The sequence below is a fragment of the Gymnoscopelus braueri genome (genome assembly GCF_963280865.1).
Source record: "Gymnoscopelus braueri genome assembly, chromosome: 8".
NCBI classification, from domain to species: Eukaryota; Metazoa; Chordata; class Actinopteri; order Myctophiformes; family Myctophidae; genus Gymnoscopelus; species Gymnoscopelus braueri.
This window is the reverse complement of record NC_137609.1, coordinates 52216884-52243662: the sequence shown is the minus strand read 5'-3', so window position 1 is coordinate 52243662 and position 26779 is coordinate 52216884. Positions and strand designations below refer to the sequence as shown.

At 45.2% G+C, this 26779-nt stretch overlaps 2 protein-coding genes across 2 annotated transcripts; one reads left to right on the top strand and one right to left on the bottom strand.

Moving 5' to 3' along the window:
• Positions 1-5362: 5362 nt before the first annotated feature.
• On the bottom strand, positions 5363-6872 carry LOC308090351 (GTPase Era, mitochondrial-like). The gene has a single exon (XM_080435486.1). It carries the CDS (start codon positions 6793-6795, stop codon positions 5467-5469), a length of 1329 nt encoding a protein of 442 aa, XP_080291612.1. The 5' UTR covers positions 6796-6872; the 3' UTR covers positions 5363-5466.
• Positions 6873-17044: 10172 nt separating this feature from the next.
• Positions 17045-26267, top strand: LOC308089986 (threonine synthase-like 2). The gene is made up of 5 exons (XM_080434987.1): positions 17045-17149; positions 21474-21619; positions 22030-22149; positions 23131-23285; positions 25560-26267. Exons 3-5 carry the CDS (start codon positions 22069-22071, stop codon positions 25621-25623), a joined length of 300 nt encoding a protein of 99 aa, XP_080291113.1. The 5' UTR covers positions 17045-17149; positions 21474-21619; positions 22030-22068; the 3' UTR covers positions 25624-26267.
• The last annotated feature ends 512 nt before the right edge of the window (positions 26268-26779 follow it).

Genomic DNA, 26779 nt, shown 5'->3' with positions numbered 1-26779 from the left:
GCGCGTCACTTAGTGCAGGAAGATCTGTCTCATCCTGTTTACTTGGGTTAAAACACCCTATCTGTGCTATCGGGCAGAAACCAGCTATGTCCAAAATATAAACTTTTCAGGAAATGATAAAAAACAAGTTTTTAGAACAACACGATACTGCCTTATCAATCGGTATGGTGACTTTCTACATTGTCAGATACTTACAATATGTCCTTAGTCATTACTTCATTACTCAAATACAGCTCAAGTGGAGTTCTTTGACCATTAATGTGGAGATAGGGTATTTTTTCCGTCTGACTAATCAATGATGGTCAAACCACCTGACTCCACAAGTTGGAGTTAGGTGGTTTGACCGACAGTTTGAGGATCTAATGAAGTTAGGAGGTTTACTCAGAAGAGCTTTTTAAATACTTTTCATTGGTTCAATATTTGTAAACCCCACACACAGACGTAAAGGGTGTTCAATAGCACTGATTTATAATTAAAAAAAGAAAAATTGAGCTAGCTGGTTTCTGCCCGACAGCAACACTCTAACAAAACACATACCGTTTTAAACCCTGATGTATTACTAGGCTGTTTTGTTCTAAGAGGCATAGGCTGTTTCATTGAAGTTTTGGTATGTGGTCAGGTTAAGGCCTGGCTCTTTAGGCCTGGCTCTTTAGGCCTGGCTCTTTAGGCCTGGCTCAGGTTAAGGCCTGGCTCTTTAGGCCTGGCTCTTTAGGCCTGGCTCTTTAGGCCTGGCTCAGGGAAGAGGACGCCCCTGCCATAAATAGTCCACAATGGGAATTGTATTCGTTCTTTAATTGTTATTTTATTTTTTGCTTGTCAATCATATTTTTTATTTGCACTGTATTATTTTTTTTATTGTACTGTTTGACCCCAGGAAGAATAGTCACTGCTGAGGCAGTGGCTAATGGGGATCTAAAATAAACCATAAACAACAATAAACAAACAATAAACAGAAGTTTTTGGCTTTTGTTTTACGCTTGAGAACAAGAAAATGGCGTTTTCTAAAGATTGCATACACCGTATGTATACATGCATGCACACAATTATCAGATCATTCCTCTCACTGTGAATATGTAGGTTGGTGTGAGAATCATTTTACGAGTGTCTCGGTATGACAGCATGTGAACCTGCCCGGTCAAATAACACTTCAATCAGATAAAGGTTCTATAATAAAAAGAGACAGTTTTCCATGTGGGTAAGAGCTGTGCTCATTTAGACGTGGAAACAATGGGGTTCCCCCCTTGAGGACACCCCCCCCTTCATATAACCTCAAAGGCTGCAAACCTGAATGTACAGATGTGTGCCTGAGGCAACAATAGAGTGATAGAGGTTAACCACTTGAAACCCATAGCATCCCTATTCTGGAGGGAACAAAAATAAAGAAAAAAAGTGGGTTTAAGTGGTTCAGTGAATCCTTGTTTATGCATTGTACGGTACTGGTCTGGTACTGTGCTATTGTTGCTGAATGACACCGTCCTACGACAGAGTGTAATTTAAGCATCAGAGTAATTCCATGTGCCATTCAAACTGATGCGTGATGATCACTACATATTTGCCATGTTGTCTGGGGTTTCACGCGTCACAGGGGAATCACCTTTCCTAGAGGTGTGAGGAGATGTCCTCACTTGACTGCACCTGTCCTCTCTTAGTGCTCCACCTGTCCTCTCTCAGTGCTCCACCTGTCCTCTCTTAGTGCTCCACCTGTCCTCTCTTAGTGCTCCACCTGTCCTCTCTTAGTGCTCCACCTGTCCTCTCTCAGTGTTCCACCTGTCCTCTCTTAGTGCTCCACCTGTCCTCTCTTAGTGCTCCACCTGTCCTCTCTTAGTGCTCCACCTGTCCTCTCTTAGTGCTCCACCTGTCCTCTCTTAGTGCTCCACCTGTCCTCTCTTAGTGCTCCACCTGTCCTCTCTTAGTGCTCCACCTGTCCTCTCTTAGTGCTCCACCTGTCCTCTCTCAGTGCTCCACCTGTCCTCTCTTAGTGCTCCACCTGCACCTCCATCAGAAAATAGAAAAAAAAATAACCTTTGTTCCCATGAATCCAATGTATAGTTATTATTTGACTTGACCTCTCTCACATATAAATAAAATGAAAGAGTGAAAATAGCAGATCTACAAGCTCACAACGCATCACAATGTGACACATTTATAATAACCTTGTAGATAGGCAATTTTGCTACTTTTGTGTTGTTTGACAAAGTAGGGTATTTATTTACAAAAATGAAAAAAAAAAAATGAAATCAAAATACATTTAAAAAAGTTTAAATTTGGCCATACAAATGTTTTGCCCAACAGGAACAACTAATTGCAAAGTGCGGTTGCACCGACGCGAGTCGCGGGTCGCTGCCGCCGGGACTCGAGGAATACGTTGGGAGGAATACCGTCGGAGGCTGCGCCAATTACATTGTCACATAACTCCTGAGATCACTTGCGTTTCATTTTGAGAGGATTGATCCCCCCAACATGGCTCCACCTCGCTACTCCGACGCCTCGCTGCTCCGACAGCCCGCGAGTCCGACAGCCGTCCCTGGGCGCGGAGGTGGACCGGGGGTCCCTGGCTCCAGAGGCTCCAGCCTGGCCACTCGGCCGCTCGGCTCGGGCCTCTCTGGCCAGGGACCCCCAGGGACCCCCGGGGAGGCTTCGACCCGGCCCAGGGAGCCCCGAGGCTGGGTACTCGCTCCAGTCCGGGGACCCCTGGGGGTCCCTGGCTCCAGAGGCTCCAGCCTCGGCTCGGGCCTCTCCGGCCAAGGACCCCCAGGGACCCCCGGGGAGGCTTCGACCCGGCCCAGGGAGCCCCCAAGCTGGGTACTCGCTCCAGTCCGGGGGACCCAAGCCTCCGGGGGACACCCGGCTCTCCAGGCGGTCCCGTGGACCCACTCTTAAGCACCCCTTGGCGGGCGTTAAGTGGAGTGGCAGGCCGCGGCCAAAGCTCCGCGTGGACTTGGTGGTACAAACGGCCTGGCGCGCCCATGGGACTATTATGGACTTAGCGCGTTGGGACCCGGCTCACCGGCCGGTCCCGCGGACCCACTCTTAAGCACCCCTCGGCGGGCGTTAAGTGGAGTGGCAGGCCGCGGCCAAAGCTCCGCGTGGACCTGGTGGTACAAACGGCCTGGCGCGCCCATGGGACTATCGTGGACTTAGCGCCTTGGACCCGGCAGAGGCCAGGCCCGGGCCTGGCCCCTGCCGGGCGGGGAGGAGCCTCCGTCCCCGGGCCGGGGACAAGCCTGCTCCTCTGCCCCTGTTCCCGGGCGGCGCCGTCACCCCTGGGAGTGCGGCGCGCTCTGAAAAAGGTTGTTAGTTTAAGGTCAGGTACGCCGGGGGGCCACGTGCCGGCCCCGGCATCCCGGACAAAAGGTTGGATCGAGGGTTGACTCTCAATAGATCGCGGTCATACAGCCGCTCTGCTACTTACGAGACCCTGACCCAGAATCAGGTCGTTTACGAGTCATTTGGCGCCAAGTTGTTCACAAACACGAAGTGCGCGTCCGGAGGGGGGCCGCCATCTTTCGGCGACCCCCCAGGCCCAGTCACGAACGGCCCTCCGCACCCGGCACGAGGCCGGGCTACGCAAGGCCAGCCGAGAGTCCTCGGCGCCCAGATATCGTTCCGTCTAGGCAGGATTCTGACTTGGAGGCGTTCAGTCATAAGCCCGCAGATGGTAGCGTCGCCCCAGTGGCTCCTCAGCCAAGCACATGCACCAAATGTCTGAACCTGCGGTTCCTCTCGTACTGAGCGGGATTACTATTGCAACAACACATCATCAGTAGGGTAAAACTAACCGCCCCACCCCGGAGCCAGAGCCCGAGGGGGGAGAGACCAGAGACGATAGAACGCCGTACGCCCGCCGGGCTCAGTATAACACGTATCCTTTCACGTGCCAAAAGCGGGAATGACCGGAGTGAGGATTGCGGGCTTTCGCGATGACCTCCGCGGGCCCCGGGCTAGGGTGGCCGACCGGGGCCCACCCCGCGAACGCGGGGACATCCGGCCGGCTCCCCGCCCGGGGAGTTGATATTTTCGGCCGGGGGTCCTCCAGGAGGTCCCCGCGGACCTCTGGAGGCCATACAAACACTCAGCGCGATTTTTGAATTTTTTTGGAGAACCATGATTTTGGGGGTCTCCGCCGCCCCATCGCTACCCCAGGAAGGTGCCTCTTCCTGGGCATGGTCCCTACCTACGAGATGGTACAAGTGGCCACTCTCCCCCCATGCGAAATTTCAAGCAGGGGACAGGCCTGAAGCCCAGAGCTTCTTGGGAGCTCTGGACTCTGAAATATTTTCGATTTTCTTTTGGAGAACCAGGATTTTTGGCCCTGTCAGGCATGGGGACGCCCCCGAATATGGTGGACCATGTCCGGACATGGTCCCTATATACCCTATGGCACAAGTTGCCACTTTCCCCCCCATGAAAAATTTGTCGCATGGGAGGGGGGAAAAGCCCTTGAGCTCCTGGGCTCTCCGGAGCGTTATTGGGGCCGCATTTTCCCCGGGCGGCATCATGGGACCCGGGGGGGCACCGACGCGTGCGCACCCCCGCCCCGGATCCAACGAGCCCTCCGCCGGCCCCGGGCGACCCACGGCCCGGTCGGTACCGGCCGTTTTGGCCCGAAAAGCCGAAAAAAAAAAGAGAAGATCGACAAGCCCGAAAAAAGTTTAGATTTTCGGCCGAGGGTCCTCCAGGGGGTCCCTGGGGACCTCTGGAGCCCATGCAGACACTTAGAAACATTTTCAATTTTTTTGGGAGAACCAGGATTTTGGGCGGTCCGTGTCGCCATCGCAGCCCCAGGCACGTGCATCTGTCCTGGGCATAACTACCCGATGGCACGGGTCGGCCTTCCAGGCACCTCCAAGGAAATTCCTTGAGGCAGGAAGGCAGGGGCCCACCTGCTCGAGGGGCTCCTGGACTTAGAAACATTTTCGAAAAATGTTTGAGAACAAGGATTTTGGGCGCTCCGTGGCCCATCGCTTCCCCCAGGAGGAGGCCTCTTGCTGGGCATGGTCCCTACCTACGAGATGGCACCAGTCGGCCCTTCTCCCTGGCTCTCCCTTTCACACAGGCCAGGGGCCAGGGAGCCCAGTCCCTCACAACACAGTGCCGGGTGCACACTCGCCCACTCTACCCGCCCCGGGAGCCACCGTCCCTGGGTAGGAGGTGGTCCATGGACCCCCGATGGGGACCAGGGACCGGGGACGGCGCCGCCTGGTGGACGCCGGCGGTATTGCGCCCCAAGACAACAGCCTTTTACAGGCTTGTGGATCTTCTCTTTTTCCAGCCGTTTTGAGCCCAGATTCCGGCTGTCGGAGCAGCGAGGCGTCGGAGTAGCGAAGCGTAACCGTCCAAAGTGGCTTTAGTGGATGTTTTTTTAAAGCTGAAAATATGCGACTCATAATGAGATGCTATCCACAGTTTTCCTCCTCCAGTCTTTCTTCTTCTTTCTTCAGACTTTACACATTACCTCCATCCTCCTCACTGCTTCAATTTGACTGAGAGCCTCAATTTCACTTCTCTCAGGAACACCCTGCTCAGGTCCTCTCCAGCCTCACGGGCCATCCGTGCAACCATTTGACCAGCTGTTCCAATCACAATTCTCACGTGAGCGTCTTTCATGACATAAAGTTTTACATTTATAATCAGCTCTCCGTTTGCTCCATCTTGCCAGAGGTCAATGGCCTGTTTCATGGTGTAGGGAACTTCCTGAGGTAGATATTCCAGAAGCTTCTCTCTGATTATGCTGGTACATACATCCTCAGGGGTTTGGTCAGTCAGAACATCACTATGGTACTGCCAGGCCCCAGGCTTTGCAGCAGCAACCAAGTACCTCTTGAGAGTCTCAATGTCCTCCCTGTCCAGAGAGGACAACATGAAGACTTCCTTGAAGCCAGGCCAGCCCCGCTGGGTCCTCTTCAGCCGCTCTGTGCTGAGCACAGGCTGGGTCTCAGCACTGCCCCCAGGCTCAGTGTCACCCTCATCAAGGGGTAACTCTGGAGGGATTGGCCTCTTTTCTGCCCAAGGAGGCTTAATCATAGGCTTGACCTGCAGCTTGCGTCCATTCACCACTCCACACGTCAGCTCTGCTGTGATTTCCAACAACCTGATCTTACTTTTCAGCAGATCCACCTTATTGAGAACAAGGATTGCTGGGATGTCAGGGTGCTGAGCCAGGCATCTGATAGCCTCAAAGTCGAGCGCGCTGCATGTCCACCTCTCTGCCACATCCACCATGACCACAATAAAGTCCGCTTCTTTGACCGTGTTCCAGGGATCCACAAGCAAGGACCTCTCCAACTGGTGTCTTTTGACTTTTGATGGAGTGGTCAGACCAGGGGTGTCCAGTAAAATTATCTGTGTAGCTTCCTCTGTTAGGACACCAAGAGCCCTTGACCGTGTAGTGTGCACTTTCTTTGACACAGCAAACACCTTTCTACCAAGGAGCTGGTTGGACAATGTGGACTTTCCTGCATTTGGGGCACCTATCACAGCCACTCTCAGAATCTTTGAGTTCTCAGGCTGATTTGGATGTCTCAGTAAAAGAGATAACTGTTCACCGCTGTCAGCTGGAACTGAGACTTGGTCTTGATGAAAGCTGCCATCTGTCTCTGCTGCTTTATCTGTCGCCAGTCTATTCAAAAACGCATCTGATGTAATAAAACAGGCAGGAGTGAAGCTAAAACCATTCCTCCCTGGGCTGCAGGCGACAAATCCAGTTCTGACATGAGACACATTATCATGTCGGGCAGAAATCACTATCACTCTGGATATGCAGGCCGAGTTTCTCAAAATCGCCCTGAAAGCCATGTTGTTACAACAGTATTACATGTATTTACTATTTAGTACACACACTTTCAGCGAAACCTCTTATTAAAGCACATAGTATTTAAAAGTTCTGATTCAACTGACTTTGACCAACAGCAGTCAACAACAAAAACACCTTCTTTTGTCACACAGAATGCCAATGGAGACGTAACCTAATAGCAGATCTGAATAGCTATAGATCTTCTATTTTCAGAGTCTGACACAGACGAGACGCTGAGATCCGATATACTGGCCCATATACTGGCATGACCTGTCACTATGACTCAGACATACCCGATACACCCATATATAGGCATGTATGGAGATCTGGTTGTCCAGAACTACGTATCCAACCAATATGCCCAGATGGGCATGCCAATATATTTATATACCGATAAAATCTGGGCATAAAAGGGATCTCTATATTAGGCCTGTCACAATCATTACATAATCGCCTAATCGCAATTATTTGAGACAATCACAATTATTTGAGACAATCACAATTATTTTGCATAATCACAATTATTTCAGTGACAATGAATCGACTATGTCAAATTTCATAATTGAGACAGCCCTACTCTATGGACTCTATATGGGTATAAAAGGAACATATGGAGATTTCCATATATGGGCATCAACATCATGTGGGGACCCCCCTGTGGGATCCTGACCCACCACAGGCTGAGAGGCATATGTAGCTTATACAAATCAATTAACCACCGACAGTGTCACATAGCTAAAATAGCCGATCTACAAGCTGTGTAATTTTTTTTTTACATACATCTACTTCATCAGACATAATCTGTAGGGTCTCCAGGCACGTACGGGGAGGCCCGCCATTGGCATGACGACCAGGTCAATGTCTCCACCTGAGCGCGTGTCTCCACTGATTCCGGCATTCACTGCAGCCACCACCAGCACCTTGGCTTGTTAGAAACAGTGGTTAGAGATGTGCTGATACCATCTTGAGTGTTCAAATGGGCCCATTTGTACACTCTAAGAACTAGGAATAAAAAAAACATCCATCAGCTTTATCCAGCAGCTTTATCCAGCAGCTTTACCGATACTGGTATCGGAACAACTCTACCAGTGGTGGACAGTAATGAAGCACATTTAGTAATGAAGCACATTTACTTGAGTACTGTACTTTGCATAAACCCACAGTCATGTTTTGCTGGTAGAGATTATGCAGCACTTCTAGCACATAACGGCTGCCAGACCCTGAGAACACACAATAGTTTTTCAATATTTACCCATCCTAACTAGCGGTGTGTGCTCGGGGAGCAGTTAGGGGTTGTCTGTCTTGTTCAGGGACACTTCCAACACCTAGACCGCAGGCAGGGCACGGACCTAGGACTCCATATTAATGGTTTTAAAATTGAACTGATACTACTGTAGCTCAGTGGTTCTCAACCTTTTGAGGCCACAACCCTCCAAATTAATCATATTCAAAACCCACCCTGACAAGCATTTGGAATTTTAGGCATTCAATTTAGTTTGACACCCTTCCGCGAGGCGTCTTGCCTCTTATATTATTTACAATTTGGCCAATGTTTGACCAGTTTGTATAGTAGCCTATGTTGATTACTTCTGATGCAGTAATGGTCTTTTTCTTTATTTTTTGAGGTATTAAAAAAGGTCGACCCAAGCTTCAGCGTCTTCTTGGTCACCTCCTTGATGTCTGGTGGCTGCCCTCGATTCTGTCGGAGGGTCCCGCAGACGTGGGTCTTCTTCGCCAGGAGCATAAGGGACATGTCCACAGAGTTATAGAGGTTGTCCATGTACAGCCTGTATCCATGACCTGCTAGGTCACCTACTAGGTTTGAGACCGTTTCCGGAAGGGTGTGCCCCACGCCACAGTATGGCTGCATGCCGTAGCAGTAGCCTGTAGCAGAGTCACACAAGATGTAGCTCTTGATGCCGTACCTGATCGGCTTTGCAGGAGCATACACCTTGAAGCCTAGCCGTCCACGCCACAACATCATGCCCTCGTCAATGGAGATGTTCTGGCTTGGCAGGAAATTCTCCTGGAAATTGGCCAGCAAGGTCTCCAACACTGGGCGCACTCTCCAGAGCTTGTCTTCCTTCTCTTCAGGCTCAAGGACAGGGCGGGGGATGGTGTTGTCGACGAAATGCAGGTTGCTGAGAATGGCCTGGAACCGGTTCCTCTGCATGATCTTCCCGAAGTACTGGGTCGCTAGGGGCTCGTCAGTCGACCAGTACATCTCGATCTCCGGCTTGTTGATGATTCCGGTGAGGAAAAAGAGCCCCAGAAAGTTTTTGAACTCTCTAAGACGCAGAGGTTCCCATTTATGGGATCTGGCATGGGGCAAAGGACTGGTCTCCATCTGCTCTGCAAACAGGTTGGTCTGAATGCAGATCTCCTCCAGCAGCTCATCAGACATCAGTAGCTCCAGGAAGTCGACCGGGGCATCGGACTGCAGATCAGCAGCCCTGTTGCGAGGACCCGGAGTCCCGGCATTGAATGGAATGTCCCGAGGACACCAGTCTGTGTCCGACCACACACGAGGAGGACCCCTACGAGGCCTGCCACCACCTGTGAATTATAGAAATAGATAATTACCATAAAATATTTACACACACACACACACACACACACACACACACACACACACACACACACACACACACACACACACACACACACACACACACACACACACACACACACACACACACTTCTTTCTTACCTCGTCTAGGACCTCCAGAGGCTCCACCCATGTCGTCCTCCACAACCATGGCTGGCCCTGCAATAACACATCAATTCAATTTAGGAAAAGCATTTATCATCATCATATTAGATCACATGCATGCATATAGACACAGAATAAATACATATGAGAGAATACATTTACATTGCCCTGTGGGAATTTAGCATTTTTTTATTCCTGTGATTATAATTCTTACCTCTACTGCCACCGCCAACAGCTCCACTCGCTCCCTCCACACCAGCCTCACCAGTGGAATCTACAATAACATTTCAAATACTTTTGTGAACAAAGTGTTGGGGCAAACACTCTTATCCAGACAGAGCAGCTTACAATAGGCACACATGAAATAAAATAGTACATGTTACAGTCATGGTAGAATTACAAAGGCAATTTTTCAAATGCTTTGTTGACATGACCTGGTCATGACAAGATCATCATGCACAAGATGGCTGTCATAATAAAATACATCAAAAGCTTTCGTCCAGGTCAGAACCACAACATCAACAAAAACCCTTTGATCCTATAGCGTTGCGAGGCCTTGAGAGCTCGCTCCATTGTGGTCGCGACCCACAGGTTGAGAACCACTGAAACATGAGCCTGTCGGCTTTTTGGTTGCCAGATTGTGGGAGAGGAATAAGCAACCAGGTCTGTGAAAACGAGCCCAAAAGAAGCGACTAGCCGACTATAGGCCACATGAGCACTTCAATAGCACTTCAATGAGCATGAAGTGGAACGGGGCCACATGAGCACTTACATTTTCATCTGAAAATAGCCGATTTACAAGCTCACAACCGCAATCACAATGATTTACAAGCATATTTACAGAAAAACAAGCCCAGCGTGGCTTATAATAAGCAGACCTGGCAACTACACACAGCTGATTGCCACTACACAAAGCAGATCGTTTTCTCCATTGAATCAACTAGTAACACATACACGATGAAATCAACTAGCCACAAATAAAACACAATAAAACAATGTATCTGTACACTTACCACTGGAAAAAGGACTCGGGCAACGCTCAGGTTCCTCCGGTTCCCAGACAGAGCCTCCAGACTCACAATCAGAGCTTAGAGTGTCACCGTCCAAGGAATTCTCCTCCTCCGAGATTTCGTCGTCCGTCCCGGAGACGGGGGGGGTCGAACGGGCACGGAGACCCTTCCACTCCCACGGACGGCAGGTTCGACACTCGGACCTGGCTCGGGCTCCACGGGCGGAAGTACCACGGGTGGAATAGCCACCGGAGGCCGTTGCGGTGGGGCTGCACCAGGGCCCCCGGGCCCGAAGAACCTCATCAGCATTGGCTGCAGTGACTCAGGATCCACGTGCTTGCGCTTGTTTGAGCGCTTCCCTGTCATAGCTACTCTCTCACAGTATACTATAGACTAAATATAAACTATAACTCCTCTCTATTACCACCTTTTTTCTCCTAAACTCTCCCTGTTTCGCCGATCACCTCTCCTAAATCTTCTCCTATTACTCCCACCTATTTATTTACCTCCACGCCCTCTCTATTATAATATATATATATATATAAATCTCACTGGGATTTATATATATCTATCACTCACTCTTACACTGTAAATATCTCACTCACACACACTATACTACACTGACAATATCAAAAACTCACACAAACTCACATACTCACTCGGATCACTCAGTCTCGTTCACTCTGTCCCAAACTCGCACAACTTTCTCTCACAATCACTCAAACTATCACTCTACTACTATAAATCACTCTACTATCAATCACTTACTGCTACTACCACTAACTACTACTGCAAACTAACTACATGCTACTACTACTACTACTATGTCGTATATTATGAGGCATTAACTGCGTGTCATCAGGCCCGTTGGTGGTAGTAATGAGTGGAGGAGAAGAGAGAGACAGACGTCATGTTTCCAAGTTCTCCATGTTCATGTATTCATTCAAGTACAGCATCATCATAGAATCCAGGGCAGAGAGCCCTCTCCAGCAGCCCCCTCTGGGCACAACCATCTCAAACAAACATCTTACACCGTTCTTATAGTAGACCATTTACCACAGATGCCATTCTAAATAGCCATATAAGGTATGTACTATAGATAAGAGCAACACAAGCATAGGTGCACATACAAATAGCAATGGCCACTCGGCTCAGCTGTTAGAGCGACAGCTGTTGCTGCGTTAGAACTAGCACATTCACCAAGCATTCACCAGTCACACACACTCATGATTACTCTTCTGACTTTAGCTTTAGTATATTTGTTCTACCAATAATCTGTTTTTACTTGCACACTGTCATATAAAATATAGCAAATAATACGACAACTACTACTACTACTACTACTACTACTACTAACACTGCTACTACTAACTACTGCTATCACTATCAATCTAACAATCTATCTATCTCTATCTCTCTCTCAATCTCGACCGGCTCTGAAGTAAACTTTTTTTGAAATGCACAGGCCGACGGGGCCTCGCATCTCACCTTTTCTAGGTTTACGGTCACTCAGGACACCTGTTGTTTTTTCGCCGTTGCCTTTGATCTGAGCAGGTCACAATAACCTGAATTATATCTGCCAAGTAACTAAAGTTTTCAAATAATTGTAGTGGAAGTAGTAGTAAAAGTACAATAAGAAAGGAAAACCGGTGCGCTTCCTCTGGATTAGGGTTTAACATTTTCCGGGAAATAGCTAATTTTAATTCCCGGGAATTTTCAGACCTTTTCCCGGGCTTCCCGGGAATTCCCGTTAAAGGGTAAAAAAAAAAAAAGTACCCACTAAAATGCATTTATATGTAGATACTTAAATAGCCAATTTTATATTGAGGTGCCCAAATGTCCCTATTGTGTCCACCTATGAACTTGCACTAATAATGACTTAAGTTGATTTTTTAAATCATATAAATAAAATATAATATATAAATATAATATAGTGCCCTGGCAGAGATCTGCCCTGTTGCGCAGCAGCGGGTGAAGACAATTAACTTAAACGAGGAGCTGCGCTGTGCACCCAACACGCACTCAAACAATGTCAAACTCTAGCTGCTGAAATAAACGTTCCATTTGTATCATTATTGACAAGAGAATTTGCAAAAGGATTATTTATTTATTGTCCATCAGAGCGCCGGTGAGGTCACAGCTTATACTTTTGTAGGATATTGATTTGATAGCCTAAACTTGTCATTTGTTTGCAGTTATTAATTTATATTAGGCTACTTGCTGGATATTAAGACTCCATTTTGGGATGTTGGCTGTATGTTGTCAAATGTATTAATCTATATTTTGTTGTTGATCAAATGTCGGGTTTTGTAGTGTGATTTTGATGTGCACATGCATGCACTGCCACTGACAATCAATGAGACAGACAGCTGTTGTGCAGTTCACTTGTTCTACTGGTAGTTCTAGTAAAATGGTAGTTTGAACGTTCTAAAATGCAAGTGTAGGTAGGGTAGGCTACATTAATGATGATAAAAAAAATCGGACCACCGACCACATCGGTCTAATTCTCTCTCTCTCTCTCTCTCTCTCTCTCTCTCTCTCTCTCTCTCTCTCTCTCTCTCTCTCTCTCTCTCTCTCTCTCTCTCTCTCTCTCTCTCTCTCTCTCTCTCTCTCTCTCTCTCTCTCTCTCTCTCTCTCTCTCTCTCTCTCTCTCTCTCTCTCTCTCTCTCTCTCTAAAGCATTGCTTGGCTTGCGCGCATTTTAAGCTGGAATATAGGCTCGAAATCAAACCTACCCACTGTTTATGCAGCGTTTCACTTGATGTTGAATCTCAACTAGTCAACTGGTGTCTACTGTTTGACAGCAGAGGAAACGGTTAAATCAGCGTGCGCAGGGCAGGCAGGGGGGCATCACGGCCACTTGTGTTTTATTTTGTTCATTACTGTTACATTCAGTGTGTCCCATATCGGTTCACAACGGGACGATGGGACCCTGCCCTGGTCGGCAAAGCGGCAAGTAACTTGGCTAATTATAATAGTAATTCCTCCGCGCTGTAGATATACCTTTCTACTAATTAGTATTCATTTCTAACAAGAAAAAAAAAAAAAACGGGATCCCGGGAACCGAAGTCAGTTCCCGGGACGGTAAATAACCTCGGGATTCCCGGGATTCCCGCATCCCGGGATTCCCGGTGTTAAACCCTACTCTGGATGCCTTCTTAGTTTAGGCAGTGGGTGCTCAGCTATGTAAATAACTCAAAGGAAAACCACCTAAGTGGAAAAAAGCGGCACTCCAAAATAAAAATTGCAAGACAGTGGCTCAGATGTGGTTTCTCATTTTATTGAGATGCTAACATGTTTCGGCCGCAGCCTTCCTCAGAGCAGATTAAGTTACAAAGTGATACTGGGGGTGCATGCCCTTCTTTTAAACAAACACAAATCATCCCCACCTGTGTAGGGGGGGAGGTACTAGCTTGTCAATCAATCAATTATACAATATCACTGTCACAGTCAGAACAGCAGTTCACATATCAGTGCAAAAGTCACAGATCATGGAGGAATCACAGACATCAAATATATTTATTTTTTGCGACATCACACTAGGAATGAGGAGTTCATCCAACAAGCACTGAAAGGCCACAACAGGGACTCACACATCAGGGAGACTTAAGACATAAGGAAAGAAAAATATATTAATTTCAGATTATAATCAGGTTGACAGTACACATTGTTTATCTATAAAAGGTTGACAGTACACATTGTTTATCTATAAAAGGTTGACAGTACACATTGTTTATCTATAAAAAGGGTTTGTAGGAGAAATCATCATTTAGGCCATTTGGTTGCATGGTGTTAAGTTGATAGATCCAAAACATTTCTCTCTGAGATAGCAATTTGGGGAGGTTACCCCCTCTAGGGGTAGTAACCACTTGTTCAATCCCTACAAAGCGCAAAGATGAGGGTGAACCATGTTTAGCCTCAAGATAGTGTTTAGCCATGGCATATTATTCAATGTTGCCTGTGCGTATAGCAGTTTTGTGTTCAGAGATCCTCAGTTTTAGGCATCTTTTAGTTTGGCCAATATAAGCCTTACCACAAGGACAGGTCAACATGTAGACCACACTAGTGGAGTTACAGTTGATGAAACTCTTTTGTTTATACTTTTTACCTGTCAAAGGATGTGAGAAGAATTTACAATTGGTAGTATTGTTGCATTGTGCACACCGTCCACATCTATAGTTGCCCTTGAGGGACAGCCAGGTGGAACAGTCAGGATTAGAAAATGAGTGAACCAATTTGTCTCTGAGAGTTGGGGCTCTTCTGTGTGCAAAAAGAGGATAATTAGTTGTTAGGTTGTTGAGCATAGGTTCCATCTGTAAAATCGGTCAATGTTTTAATATTATTTGTTTGATCTGTTTAGAACAGTAGTTGAAATCTGACACAAAACACAATCTTGGAGGTTTCACATCTTTTTTACGCTTTGTTAACAAATCTTTCCTAGGAGTCTGTTGAGCTTGATTCACAGATTGATCGAGGATATTTTGTGGGTATCCTCTATGTAAAAAACGATTCCTCATGACAGGGACTTGGTCATTAAAAGTTTCTAGTGAGGAACAGTTCCATCTGAGATGGAAGAATTGTCCTGTTGGAATGTTGTGTTTCAGGTGACTGGGATGGTTTGAGCCAAAATGTAATAGAGTATTTCTTTCCATAGGTTTTCTATAGATAGTAGTTTGAATTTGGTTAAGAGGGTCTTTGGAAACGACCACATCGAGAAAGTTGACAGAGGTTAAACTGCTGTCTGCAGTAAACTTGAGAAAGGTAGTAGTATTGTTTACATAAGAAATGAACTCAGGGAGATTGTCATTCTCTGGTTCGAAAAAACAGATTATATCGTCAATGTATCGTTTCCAAAGTTTGATATTGGAAAAAAATGGGTTTCTCTCATTTAGCACAAATTGATTTTCCCAGTCACCAACAACAATATTGGCATAGCTTGGGGCCACAGAAGTGCCCATGGCTGTGCCAAGTGTTTGAATGTAGAATTTGTTTTCATGCATGAAATATTTTTTTGATAAAACCAAGTTAAGCAACTCACAGAGAAAGGGGTTTGGAGGAATCTCTGTGTCAGCACGAGTTTGAAGTGCTTTTGTGTTTGCTGACAGGCCAATGGCATGAGGAATACACGTATACTACATCTAGGGTGACAAGAAGAGTGTTAGGGTTGACAGTACAATTATTTAGACAGTTTAGCAAGTCTGTAGTGTCCCTTAAGTAAGAGGGCAAAATTGTAACAATGTCCTTAAGCCTTTCGGACGTGAGAAAGTATGTATACATACATACAGCATATCGTGGAATGTTGCCATAATTCACATGCTTCAGAATCTTACGACCTTTCCGCTGGGTTGGAGGCTTTACAGAAACAGTCTTTTTCCGGAGTCCAGTGTGAGCGAGCCAGAGCCGTCTGGGAGAAATCCGGGGCCCTGTGCGAAGTCGCGTGCGCGCCCCCATCCTCGCGCGCGCTGATTTTAGGGCGGTTTTGGGCGGATATTTCCGAGTTTTTGGTGGTTATTTGCGGTTATTTATTTTTATAACTCTTAATAAATGTGATTCTGTTCACTTTTTGCGGGGCTCCCCCAAGTGCGGGGCCCTGTGCGGCCGCACCGTTCGCACTACCCTTCCTGCGGCCCTGGAGCGAGCGGTCAGACACGTAGCCATGGAAGCTCCGTGTCTGCAGATCTACAAGCTGAAAGTTGTGAGCTTGTAGATCTACTATTTCCACCACATGTTCTAACCAGAATAGTGACGCTAGGGTTCATGTGGTTAATGTCACCTCATCCTGGGACATACCAGGTACAAACTAAAAACTCACTGCAGAGTTTTATAGGAACAAAGAAAGAAGAGATGAGATTGAAATGGGAATTCTGTACTGTGTGTGATGATTTTATGACCTGTCTGTCGATCTGTCTGTCGACCTGTCTGTCGATCTGTCTGTCGACCTGTCTGTTGACCTGTCTGTTCACATGTTTGTTGATCTGTCTGTTGATCTGTCTGTCTGTCTGATCTGTCTGTTGATCTCTCTGTTGACCTGTCTGTCTGACCTGTCTGTCTGATCTGTCTGTTGGCCGCATGTTTTTGTCTGATTTGTCTTTTGGCCCATCAACAGTGTGTAAACATTAATGTATGTTTTGTCACATAGAAAGTGTCTCAGGTCTGAGTTGTCTTTGCACCTGTTGACCTTAGATTTAACTACGGTAAGTTTTGAAGCCTTTTTATCAGCCTTTATTACAACCTTTTCGGCAACCTACGCTCCTCTAGAGTCTAGTTCAGCTGTATGGTCTCCTTCTCTTAGCCACAAACGGTTCACATCCTGTTCATCTTGTGCCTTGACAGCAAGGGGCCACCAACAGGTTTCCTGCTCTGATGCACTTACAGTTGGAGCAGTTAGTGAGAAGCAGCAAGTAGCGCAGGGCAGAGTTGAGTTATGAATAATACACGTTCAGGGGTGGAGTGGAGGTCCGCCCCTCAGAGTTTGTTTTTACAAACGAGCCTTGGAACGTGCATTGTAAATACATTATGCTTTATGGTCTGTGACTGTGACACACAGATACACGCACAAAACCCCGGACATTTGAAGGAATTTATAAAACCCCCCCGGACAGGCGGACGGGCACCCAAAAGAGGACATGTCCAGGTAAGAGGACTTATGGTCACCCCAAAATAAATGTATGTTCATGAATTTTCTTTTCTCAGTTTTAAGCATAGCGTTCGCATGGATCAGTTGTGATGTGACATTGTTATAGGAACGTTAAAATAATGGTTGGATTGCTTGGGAAATTCTGTACTTTTGAAAGACATTAGAATATATGTTGTTGTAATTAATTGACTAATTTAGGAGTTATACCGAAGCTCTAAATAATTCTGCTAAGCCGTTTGTAATGGAAGTTTGAAGACAGTAGAAGTGGCGATGTTTTTATGAATGTTAGAAATAATATTGGCTTGTCTGAAAAAACATGTACTGTTGGTAAACATTTAGAATACATATTGTTGTAATTAAATGAGGAATTTACAAGTTAAATAGAAGCAGGGAAATATGTAAGAAAAGGAAGTTTGAAAGGGAAGTTTGGACGGTTTGAGACACAACACAGCCAGGGGTTTGGGAACATGAAAATAATATTTGATTGTGTTAAGAAAATCCAGATATGGTTAAGAAAAATAGAACAAATGTTAATAGAATTAAGTCAGTAATGTAGAAATTAGCTTGAAGTGTATACATACTTTTGCTGGCCGTTTGTATAAGGGCAGGGTGTGGATGGTTCACAGAACTTCACACACACACACACACACACACACACACACACACACACACACACACACACACACACACACACACACACACACACACACACACACACACACACACACACACACACACACACACACACATTTTCTGACGTGACAGTAAAGGCTAGCGTGTTATTGAAGCTAAAAGCGGTGTTGGCTATGTTGGAAAATTCCTTGTGCTTTTGATATAAATACAACAAATGTTGTTGAAAATGTTGAGTAATTTACAAGTTAAAGGGAACCTGGAAATATGTCTGAAAAGTGGTTTTGTAATGGTCGATTGTGAAGCACAATACAGTTATGGCTTTAGGAACGTTAAAGTACCGTTTGACTGTGTTTGAAAAATCCAGTTGAGAAAAACAGAACAAATGCTGCTGTGATGAAGTCAGACATTTAGAAGTATATTTGAAGTTTAGAAAAATGTTTGCTGGATGCTGTTGCAAAGGCAGATTTGTCGTTTCTTGATACACATACATACACACAGAGACAAACACACATCACTGACACCACACACACACACACACACACACACACACACACACACACACACACACACACACACACACACACACACACACACACACACACACACACACACACACACACACACTGGGGAGACTTTTACATTCACTCATGTGACATGAGAGAGAGAAGGAAGACTGACTGGCAGAATCACATATACAAAGAAGCTGTTGAATTTCCTACAAACTCTGATCATAATAAATATACATTTCAAGCAGAGCCAGGCCACAGTGGTGAATACCAGTGTATTGGTGTTCTTAGCTCAGCTCCCAGGGTCACTTAGCAACTCTACAAGCTATAGGCTAGTACCTAAATATTTTACCACTGCGCCATCCATCCGTTATGCATGCTGGTATTAGATATTAAACTGGAACTAGTAGCTCCGTGTGTGTGGGAGAGTCTAGAGAACAGCACTAGAGGAGAGGAAGTGGTAACAGAGCAGTAATTAATTGTAATTAATTGAATAATTTAGGAGTTATACCGAAGCTCTAAATAATTCTGCTAAGCCGTTTGTAATGGCAGTTTGAAGACAGTAGAAGTGGCGATGTTTTTATGAATGTTAAAAATAATATTGGCTTGTCTGAAAAAACATGTACTGTTGGTAAACATTTAGAATACATATTGTTGTAATTAAATGAGGAATTTACAAGTTAAATAGAAGCAGGGAAATATGTAAGAAAAGGGAGTTTGAAAGGGAAGTTTGGACGGTTTGAGACACAACACAGCCATGGGTTTGGGAACATGACATGTGAAACCTTCAACCTGACCACAAGCCTGAGCCTGGCAAAGGTGCTGGAATTTCCAAAGAGCACATAATGCCCTAAAAAAAACACCCAGACTACCCAGATTTAGAGGAATATCTCTTTTTAAATTAACACTAGGAATCAAGAATTATACTGAAAAAAAATAACTCCACAAACTGAACAATATTCATTCAAAAGTTAAAGGTGGCTGCCGTCACTGATGATCTATATGAGCAATACAGCATGCATTACTCTACAACAGTGGGACAAAACCTTGTTGCCCTGATCATGAGGCACATTGACAAAAACTATTTTTGCAAGAAGAGCCACAACCTGCCCCAAGCCTGCCCTAATTACTGCAGCTATTACTTATATTTAAGCATTTACTTGATTGCCTAGAAGTGTCTGCCAGTCAGCAATTTTGTGATCAATCAAAATTGTATTTGCAAATTGTCAAATGACACTGGACTTACAGAGCGAGAGCGAGAGAGGCCCATACTTGACAAACTATTTTAAATGAACAGTATAACAGTACTAGTAATAGTTTGTTTTTGTCCACACATACCTATCGATCGCAAATCCAGACAGATCACTTGTCTGCGCGTCTCTGTGTGTCTCTGTGCTCTCCTCGTTGAGTGGACATGTGTGTGCGCACGGCCAGGTTAGGTTTTGATAGGGCATATACTAAGTTGCGCACGGTATCGCGCACCGAAAATAGCCGATCTACAAGCTCACAAGGCGTCGCAGTTTGTAGATCGGCTATAATTTTGTGTCTTTCGGCCTGGCGAGAGAGTATGTTCTACCTCCTGTCCGTCCGTCTGTGTGTCTGTGTGTCCGTCCGTCCATCTGTCTGTGAGCAGCTAATCTCAGGCACCGCTGGCCCGGTCGCTGCGAAACTGTGCACACACACTCCCTGGATGCCAATTCAGAACCTCTGCCCCACATTTTCAAATGGGCCTGTTATAGCGCCACCAGGAGGCCGATTTGTGCAAAACCCATTTACTCCAACAGATTTTATCCAAATGTCATGCAAATCGGTACAAAGTATCTCTATAGTCATGTGATCAACACTGACCTGTCCGATTTTCCATATTCCATCCTCATTGGCTAAGGTTGGCTTCCAAAATGTGCAGGATTGGTCTGTTTTGAACAAAATGCCTCAAATCATGAACGCAGCTTGCACTTTCCGTGCAATTTCACACGCAAGGTCCCATTGCCGTGAAAGGCCCACGAATAAATGGCACCCTTTTCACATTGGCCTATTATAGCGCCCCCAGGAGGCCACAATAACCTACCTGACCTGGCGGAGACCTGTGCTCAGAGGAGCACTTTTTTCTAGTTCAAATTGTCTTAAGAAATAAGCATGCAGGCACAGCCATGGGTTACATGCACTAAATCCCCCGAGGAAAGTCTACGCCCCCATGTGAGACCAACCACCTGTAGGACTATGGCCCACCCAGACTAGCAAGACAGTAATGACTACATGACTTAATCAAAGAAAGTAATAAAGGACAAAAACAGCAGGGGCACAGAGCTCCTCCTAATAAAACAAAAGGACAATATTTAAAACAAACATACAATAATATTGTATTGTACTGTATTGTATAGTCAGCCATGCTACCTTAATAAGATGCCACGCCGTCATCAGTGCTCCCTGAGGCAGGGCAGATCAAAGTTGTTTTCAGTGGATTCTTGGCACTCCAGATTACAATCACCAGGACACAGACCCCACAACTATGAGAGTGTACAAATGGCTCCACATTTGGTGCCATTTGTACACTGTTGAGTGAGTTACAGACCTGTAAGGGTCCATTTGGTTCCTAACAATCAATCATTTAGCTGGGGACCCCGTGGAACCCTCTCAAGGACCCCTGGGGGTCCCCCGACCCCTCTTTGAGAACCATGGTCTATGGTAAGGAGCGACCGCCATGGCAGGAGGCGGAGCCAGCAAGAGGAGGTGTGGCAAAGTTTAGACAAAATCTATACTTATAGACCCTATTCCTGGCCACGCCCCCTACCGTCTCTGGCATGCGATTTAGGTCTGTGACTTCCTGTAGCAGCCGGCAGCCAGTCTGATAGATGCTTGTTTTACCAAAGCAGACGTGTTTGTAAAAGGTTGTTATTAACAATGCAAGAGAAATGGTGACATTCATGCACATCAGTGGTGGAAAAAGTACTCACATTTTGTACTTAAGTAAAAGTATCAATATTGCAATGTAGAAATACTCTGTTACAAGTAAAAGTCCGGAATATATATGCACATAATGCCAACAGATACAGTATGTACATGAGGTTAAACATACTGTTAGGTGTGAAAGTGTTAACACATTGGTAGGTCCATATATCATAATTTATTTGCATGACTTGTTTGTAAAATAGTGTTGAGTCATGTGTTCTGTCTCCTATCAGCCGGCTGCATTGTGAAGCAGATGGGCGTGCCGTTGCGTCTGGTTGCCATGGTGAACGCCAACGACATCGTCCATAGGACAGTGCAAAGCGGGGACTTCTCCATGACCGACACTGTCACACAATATATACCCGCTATAGACATCCAGGTACTGTCACTGTCACACACACACTGTCACACACACACTGTCACTCTAGTCTCACGAGTTGCCTCCCACAATGTTCAAATGCTTCCGTCAGAACCAAATGCTTCTGCAATTTTTGATTGAGTTTTGGCCATTGTCGCCCGTTTTTCTTTAATAACACGGGCTGGGAAGGTCGGATACCTGAGTAAAGTTAACTTTGAGTTGCATCCAACACATTCACTGCCATTTCCGTCGGCCTTACCGTTAGATCACTAGAGGCATTTGAAATGTATTTTTTGTAAATTATCATGTTAATTATCACCCCAGGGCACTCGCCCCTTACGGCCTATGGATGATCAGGCTTTGCGTATATGTTTCCATAGGATCCATACATCATGTATATGTTTTCTATATGTCTCCATATGTTTCCATAGGATCCATAGCCTATAACATGCAGCGTGTATCAGGGAGAGATGGAGCCTTTAGTGAAGGACTTGATGGAAGACTTTCAACGCTCTCACAGAAACACCCTGCCTGAAGCTCTACACAAACAGGTTCATTACACTACAGAAACACCCTGCCTGAAGCTCTGCATAAACATGTTCATTACACTACAGAAACACCCTGCCTGAAGCTCTGCAAAAACAGGTTCATTACACTACAGAAACACCCTGCCTGAAGCTGCCTATAATTGTCATTTTTATTGCTGTTGTCTTGTATTGATGACAATACACATTTTGTATTTTATTCTATTGACACCTAGCCTATCAGCTAGCGTTAGCTACACATAATCATCTCCTCAACTAATAATAACAAAACTATCACTGATTCTGAGGATGAGGCAGACTGCATCCCAGTGATCCAAACAATGTTGTTCACCACTATCATTGTTGTTATACAGTAGTTGTGGTGTGGACTCTGCCATGCCCTTCAGTTAGAACGGTTTTTAAAACAACATATTTTAAAATAGTAATATTAAAAGTAAAACAACATATTTTAAAATAGTAATATTAAAAGTAAAACAACATATTTATAATTATAGTTATATGGTTCTTGGCACATCCGGTCAGATAACCTTGGGTAAGGACAATGGCCTTGGGCATTCTCCTTCTCTCTAGTGTTCTCAAACCTTTTAGCTCAAGACCCTAAATAGAAATTAGACGTTTGCCCGGGACCCAAACCAGTGAAAATAGCAGATCTACAAGGTGCTATTTTCACTCATTCTTAAACATTAGTTTTTTTGTTTATTAATTAATGGAAATTAATTGATTATTTTTATTTATTTATGATGTACTTTTGAAATATTCATTTAATTCATGAAAAGTTGTGATTTCAATTTTTTTTATTATTATTTTTAGCTTTTTTTTTTACATCTTTTTAAATATATACATAGGCTATATTGTTTAAATGGAAGACACAACAAAGGGGTAATTTACCCATAACAATGAGTCCACGGCCCAAACATGGGTCCCGACCCACTGTTTGGGAAACAGTGGTCTAATGGGTCTGTGGTTGTGCTCTCTCTCTCATATCAGTTATCCCAGGCCATGTGGACACAAACGGTGACAGATGAAGGCATTGTGAGCTCCATGAGGAGATGCTGGGAGGAGAACGGCTACTTGTTGTGTCCCCACACAGCGGTGGCAGTGTGGCATCACTACCACTGTCCCCACCACCCTGCAATTAACAGGTGAAAGGTCATCACATTGTTTTTAATGCAGCAACAGGCACAAAGTATGGAGTACCCAAACCCTGTCTGACGGTCATGGTGCATGACTCACCAGAGCATTTGTTCCTAATCTGGTGGTGCCTATTATAGCCTATTCACCTTATTCCTGGCTTCCTCCACTGCGTCACCATTGCCTCTTACATTGAGTTTTTCTCTGTGTGCTGCTTCATTGTCTCCGCCAGGCCGAAAGGCATGAAGAGAGAGTATGTTTTACCCTCCGTCCCCTCCGTCCGTCCGTCCGTCCGTCCGTCCGTCCGTCCGTCCGTCCGTCCGTCCGTGTGTGTGTGTGTGTGTGTGTGTAGTAGTAGTGTGTCCGTGTGTCCGTGTGTGTGTGTGTGGGTGTGTCCGTGTGTGTGTGTGTGTGTGTCCGTGTGTGTGTCCTGTCTGTGTGTTACCAGCTAATCTCCGGCACCGTTCGCCCGGTCGCTGCGAAACTGTGCACACACACTCCCTGGATGCCAATTCAACCTCTGCCTCAAAAGTTTCACATAGGTCTGTTATAGCGCCACCTGGAGGCCGATTTGTGCAAAACCCATTTTTTTTTACATTACTCCTACAGATTTTATCCAAACGTCATGCAAATCGGTACACAGTATCTCTATAGTCATGTGATCAACACGGATCTGTCCCATTTCCCATATTCCATCCTCATTGGCTAAGGTTTGCTTCCAAAATTTGCAGGATTGGTCCGTTTTGAACAAAATGCCTCAAATCATGAACGCAGCTTGCGATTTCCGTGAAATTTCACAAACACATTCCCACTAGGCCAAGGAAGAAATTACACCCTTTTTTCAAATTGGCCTGTTATAGCGCCACCAGCAGGTCTAATTTTGCTAAACACATTTTTGGAACAAAATGCCTCAAATCATGAATGCAGTGTCCGGTTGCCGTGAACGACCTAAGAAGAAATGGCACCCTTTTTCTAGTTCAATATCTGTTCACTTCCTCCCTAGTATAGGCTACAGCAGGTGTAATGCAGGTAATCAGTGTGTTGCCAGATTTTGCAAAAGAAAAAGCGGCCAGGTCTATGAAAACAAGCCTAAAAGAAGCAACTAGGCTCACTTTAAATAGACTATTAGACAATAGCAGATCAACAAGCTCACAGTGTGTCACATCACGACACGTTGTGAGCTTGTAGAATATTTTTGGGCACATTTTAACAACACACATCTTGTATGGGGGTCCCTGCCACCACATATTCTCAGATGGGGGTCTGCAACTCTGCGGACAAATCAAGGGACCAGCTTGAGATTTCTACATTGACTCCAATACGGAAGAGTATTAACTTTAGACTTAATTTTCTTACCTTAATAAACATTGTCATAAATACTATATGCTTCCAGTCGCTAGTTTAAAGTCTCCTTTCAATCACCATGATATAAGTTTTGCTAAATTATGGTCCCATTTATTTTAAAATTGACGATAAAGTAGGCTATTCTCTAGGAGGGGCGGGATGATTTGATTGATAAGCTACACAACCAATAGCATTCATTCCCTGCCCCCGCTCTTGATTGACAAGCTACCCAACCAATAGCATTCTTTGGGGATTGTTTTCCGGTTCCTGTTCCCGACGTGCTCTTTGGCATATATTAAAGATGGCGGATTTCAAATTCCTGATCAATCGGCTTCGTTTTCGGTCTGTAGAAACCAGAGGTGTGGCTTAGTCTATTCTTTTTATACAATCTATGGGACAAATACATATTAATCTGGCGGTCTTTGACATGAAAAAATGGGGGAGCCACTGGTTTAAAAAACATTAGAAAACAAGCCCAATTAAGCAACTACACTTAAAAAAATACCCACAATGCTTAATGTAAGCAGACATGGCAACACTGGTAAACGGGAAACTCATTGATATGGGGCTCCCCACCTCCCCTACTCCCCTACCTGGCCACGCCCACAGTGGGCATGGAATAAGGTGAATAATTCAAGAGTTATAGCCCAAGAGGTTCTTCCATGGCCTACTGAGAGTGTGTGTGCAAAGTTTGACGCTGATTTGTTCAGCGGTGCTTCAGATTTGCTGTTCACAGACACACAGACAGCAGGACCATTCCGGCCTGGCGGAGATAAATATTGATGCCAGGTTGAAAGTGGCCACTTTAACCTTTTCCCCAAATCAGTTATTTTATTCAAATCGATTACATCTTATGATCTATTACATTACAATCAGTTTGATTAACTGCTGCACCCCTAGTCTGTAATTACTTATAATTAGTTAAGCATGTTTTCTTCCAGGTGCTACGTAGCTACAGCCTCTCCCGCCAAGTTCCAGAGTGGAGAGGGCGGGGTTAACCTTTGACCCTCCGGAGTCGGTGAAGGCGTTGGACCAGATGGCCACCCGCTGCCAGAACCTGGAGAGGAGTCTGGACTGGAAGACTGACTGGGAGAACCACCTGAGAGAATGCATCCAGTCTATATACACATCTAGACAACCCAGACTTACCACAAACACTTGATTCATGTTATTGACAATACGTTGTTTAAATTCAGAATGGTCGATTATATCACTGTTTCTCAACATCGGGTCTGTGGACCACCAGTGGTCCAAATGGACCCTTCATCCATTTTTTTCAACCTTATCTTCATACAATTGATTCTCTCTAATGCTTATTATAAAATGGCACCATTTCTGTATACTCACTCTGTGTCTCATTGGTGGGCTATGGACAGTTCAGAAACCTGGCTACCAATGATATCATTGATGGTGATTATAAGCTAATAGAAACTACACCCTTTCTCTTCCTGGAAAGTTAGCATGCTGAAATAGAAGATATTTTCCTTACATTATTTAAAAAAAGTTATATATATGAAGATAGGTTGAAAATGGGTGAAGTGGTCCTTTAATTCAGAATGGTTGATTTTTACTCAACAATCCCAGTTTTGTTTGTAATGCAATTTCTAAATGTGATGAAGGCTTTCATGGCCTTCCTATCGTGTGTGTGTGTGTGTGTGTGTGTGTGTGTGTGTGTGTGTGTGTGTGTGTGTGTGTGTGTGTGTGTGTGTGTGTGTGTGTGTGAGAGAGAGTATGTCACTCTATGTTTTGACACACTAATGTGCTGTACAATGAAGACAAGTCAAATCAGATGAATGTACGAATGAATAAATATCTCATATTTCATCAGTATGATGAACCCAACTGATATTGGTGACTCCATGACCTGTTATCTTGCTCAGCTTCCCTCAGGTAGAATGTGGCCATGCTTTTAGTAATCTGTACCTTTGGACTGATCAGCACTGAATGTCTTGTGTACACTGCCAGTAGGCCAAGGAATTACCTATCTCATATTTTCTTGTTTTACTAAGACATCAAGTTGGCCTACTAGCATTCGTGCAAAATACTATGTGGTTGATTGGACTCACATCCACTGATGCTGTAGGCCTCAGTAAACTGAATAATATGACAGTATCACAGGCTCTATCAATTATTTTCGCAGTGATTATTCTATCAAATACTT

Coding starts and splice junctions, on each gene's coding strand:
- LOC308090351 (XM_080435486.1), bottom strand. CDS start 6,795: ATGGCTTTCAGGGCGATTTTGAGAAACTCGGCCTGCATATCCAGAGTG.
- LOC308089986 (XM_080434987.1), top strand. CDS start 22,069: ATGGAGCCTTTAGTGAAGGACTTGATGGAAGACTTTCAACGCTCTCAC. Junction 22,150..23,130: donor CTGAAGCTCTACACAAACAG/GTTCATTACACT, acceptor CTCTCATATCAG/TTATCCCAGGCCATGTGGAC. Junction 23,286..25,559: donor CACCACCCTGCAATTAACAG/GTGAAAGGTCAT, acceptor GTTTTCTTCCAG/GTGCTACGTAGCTACAGCCT.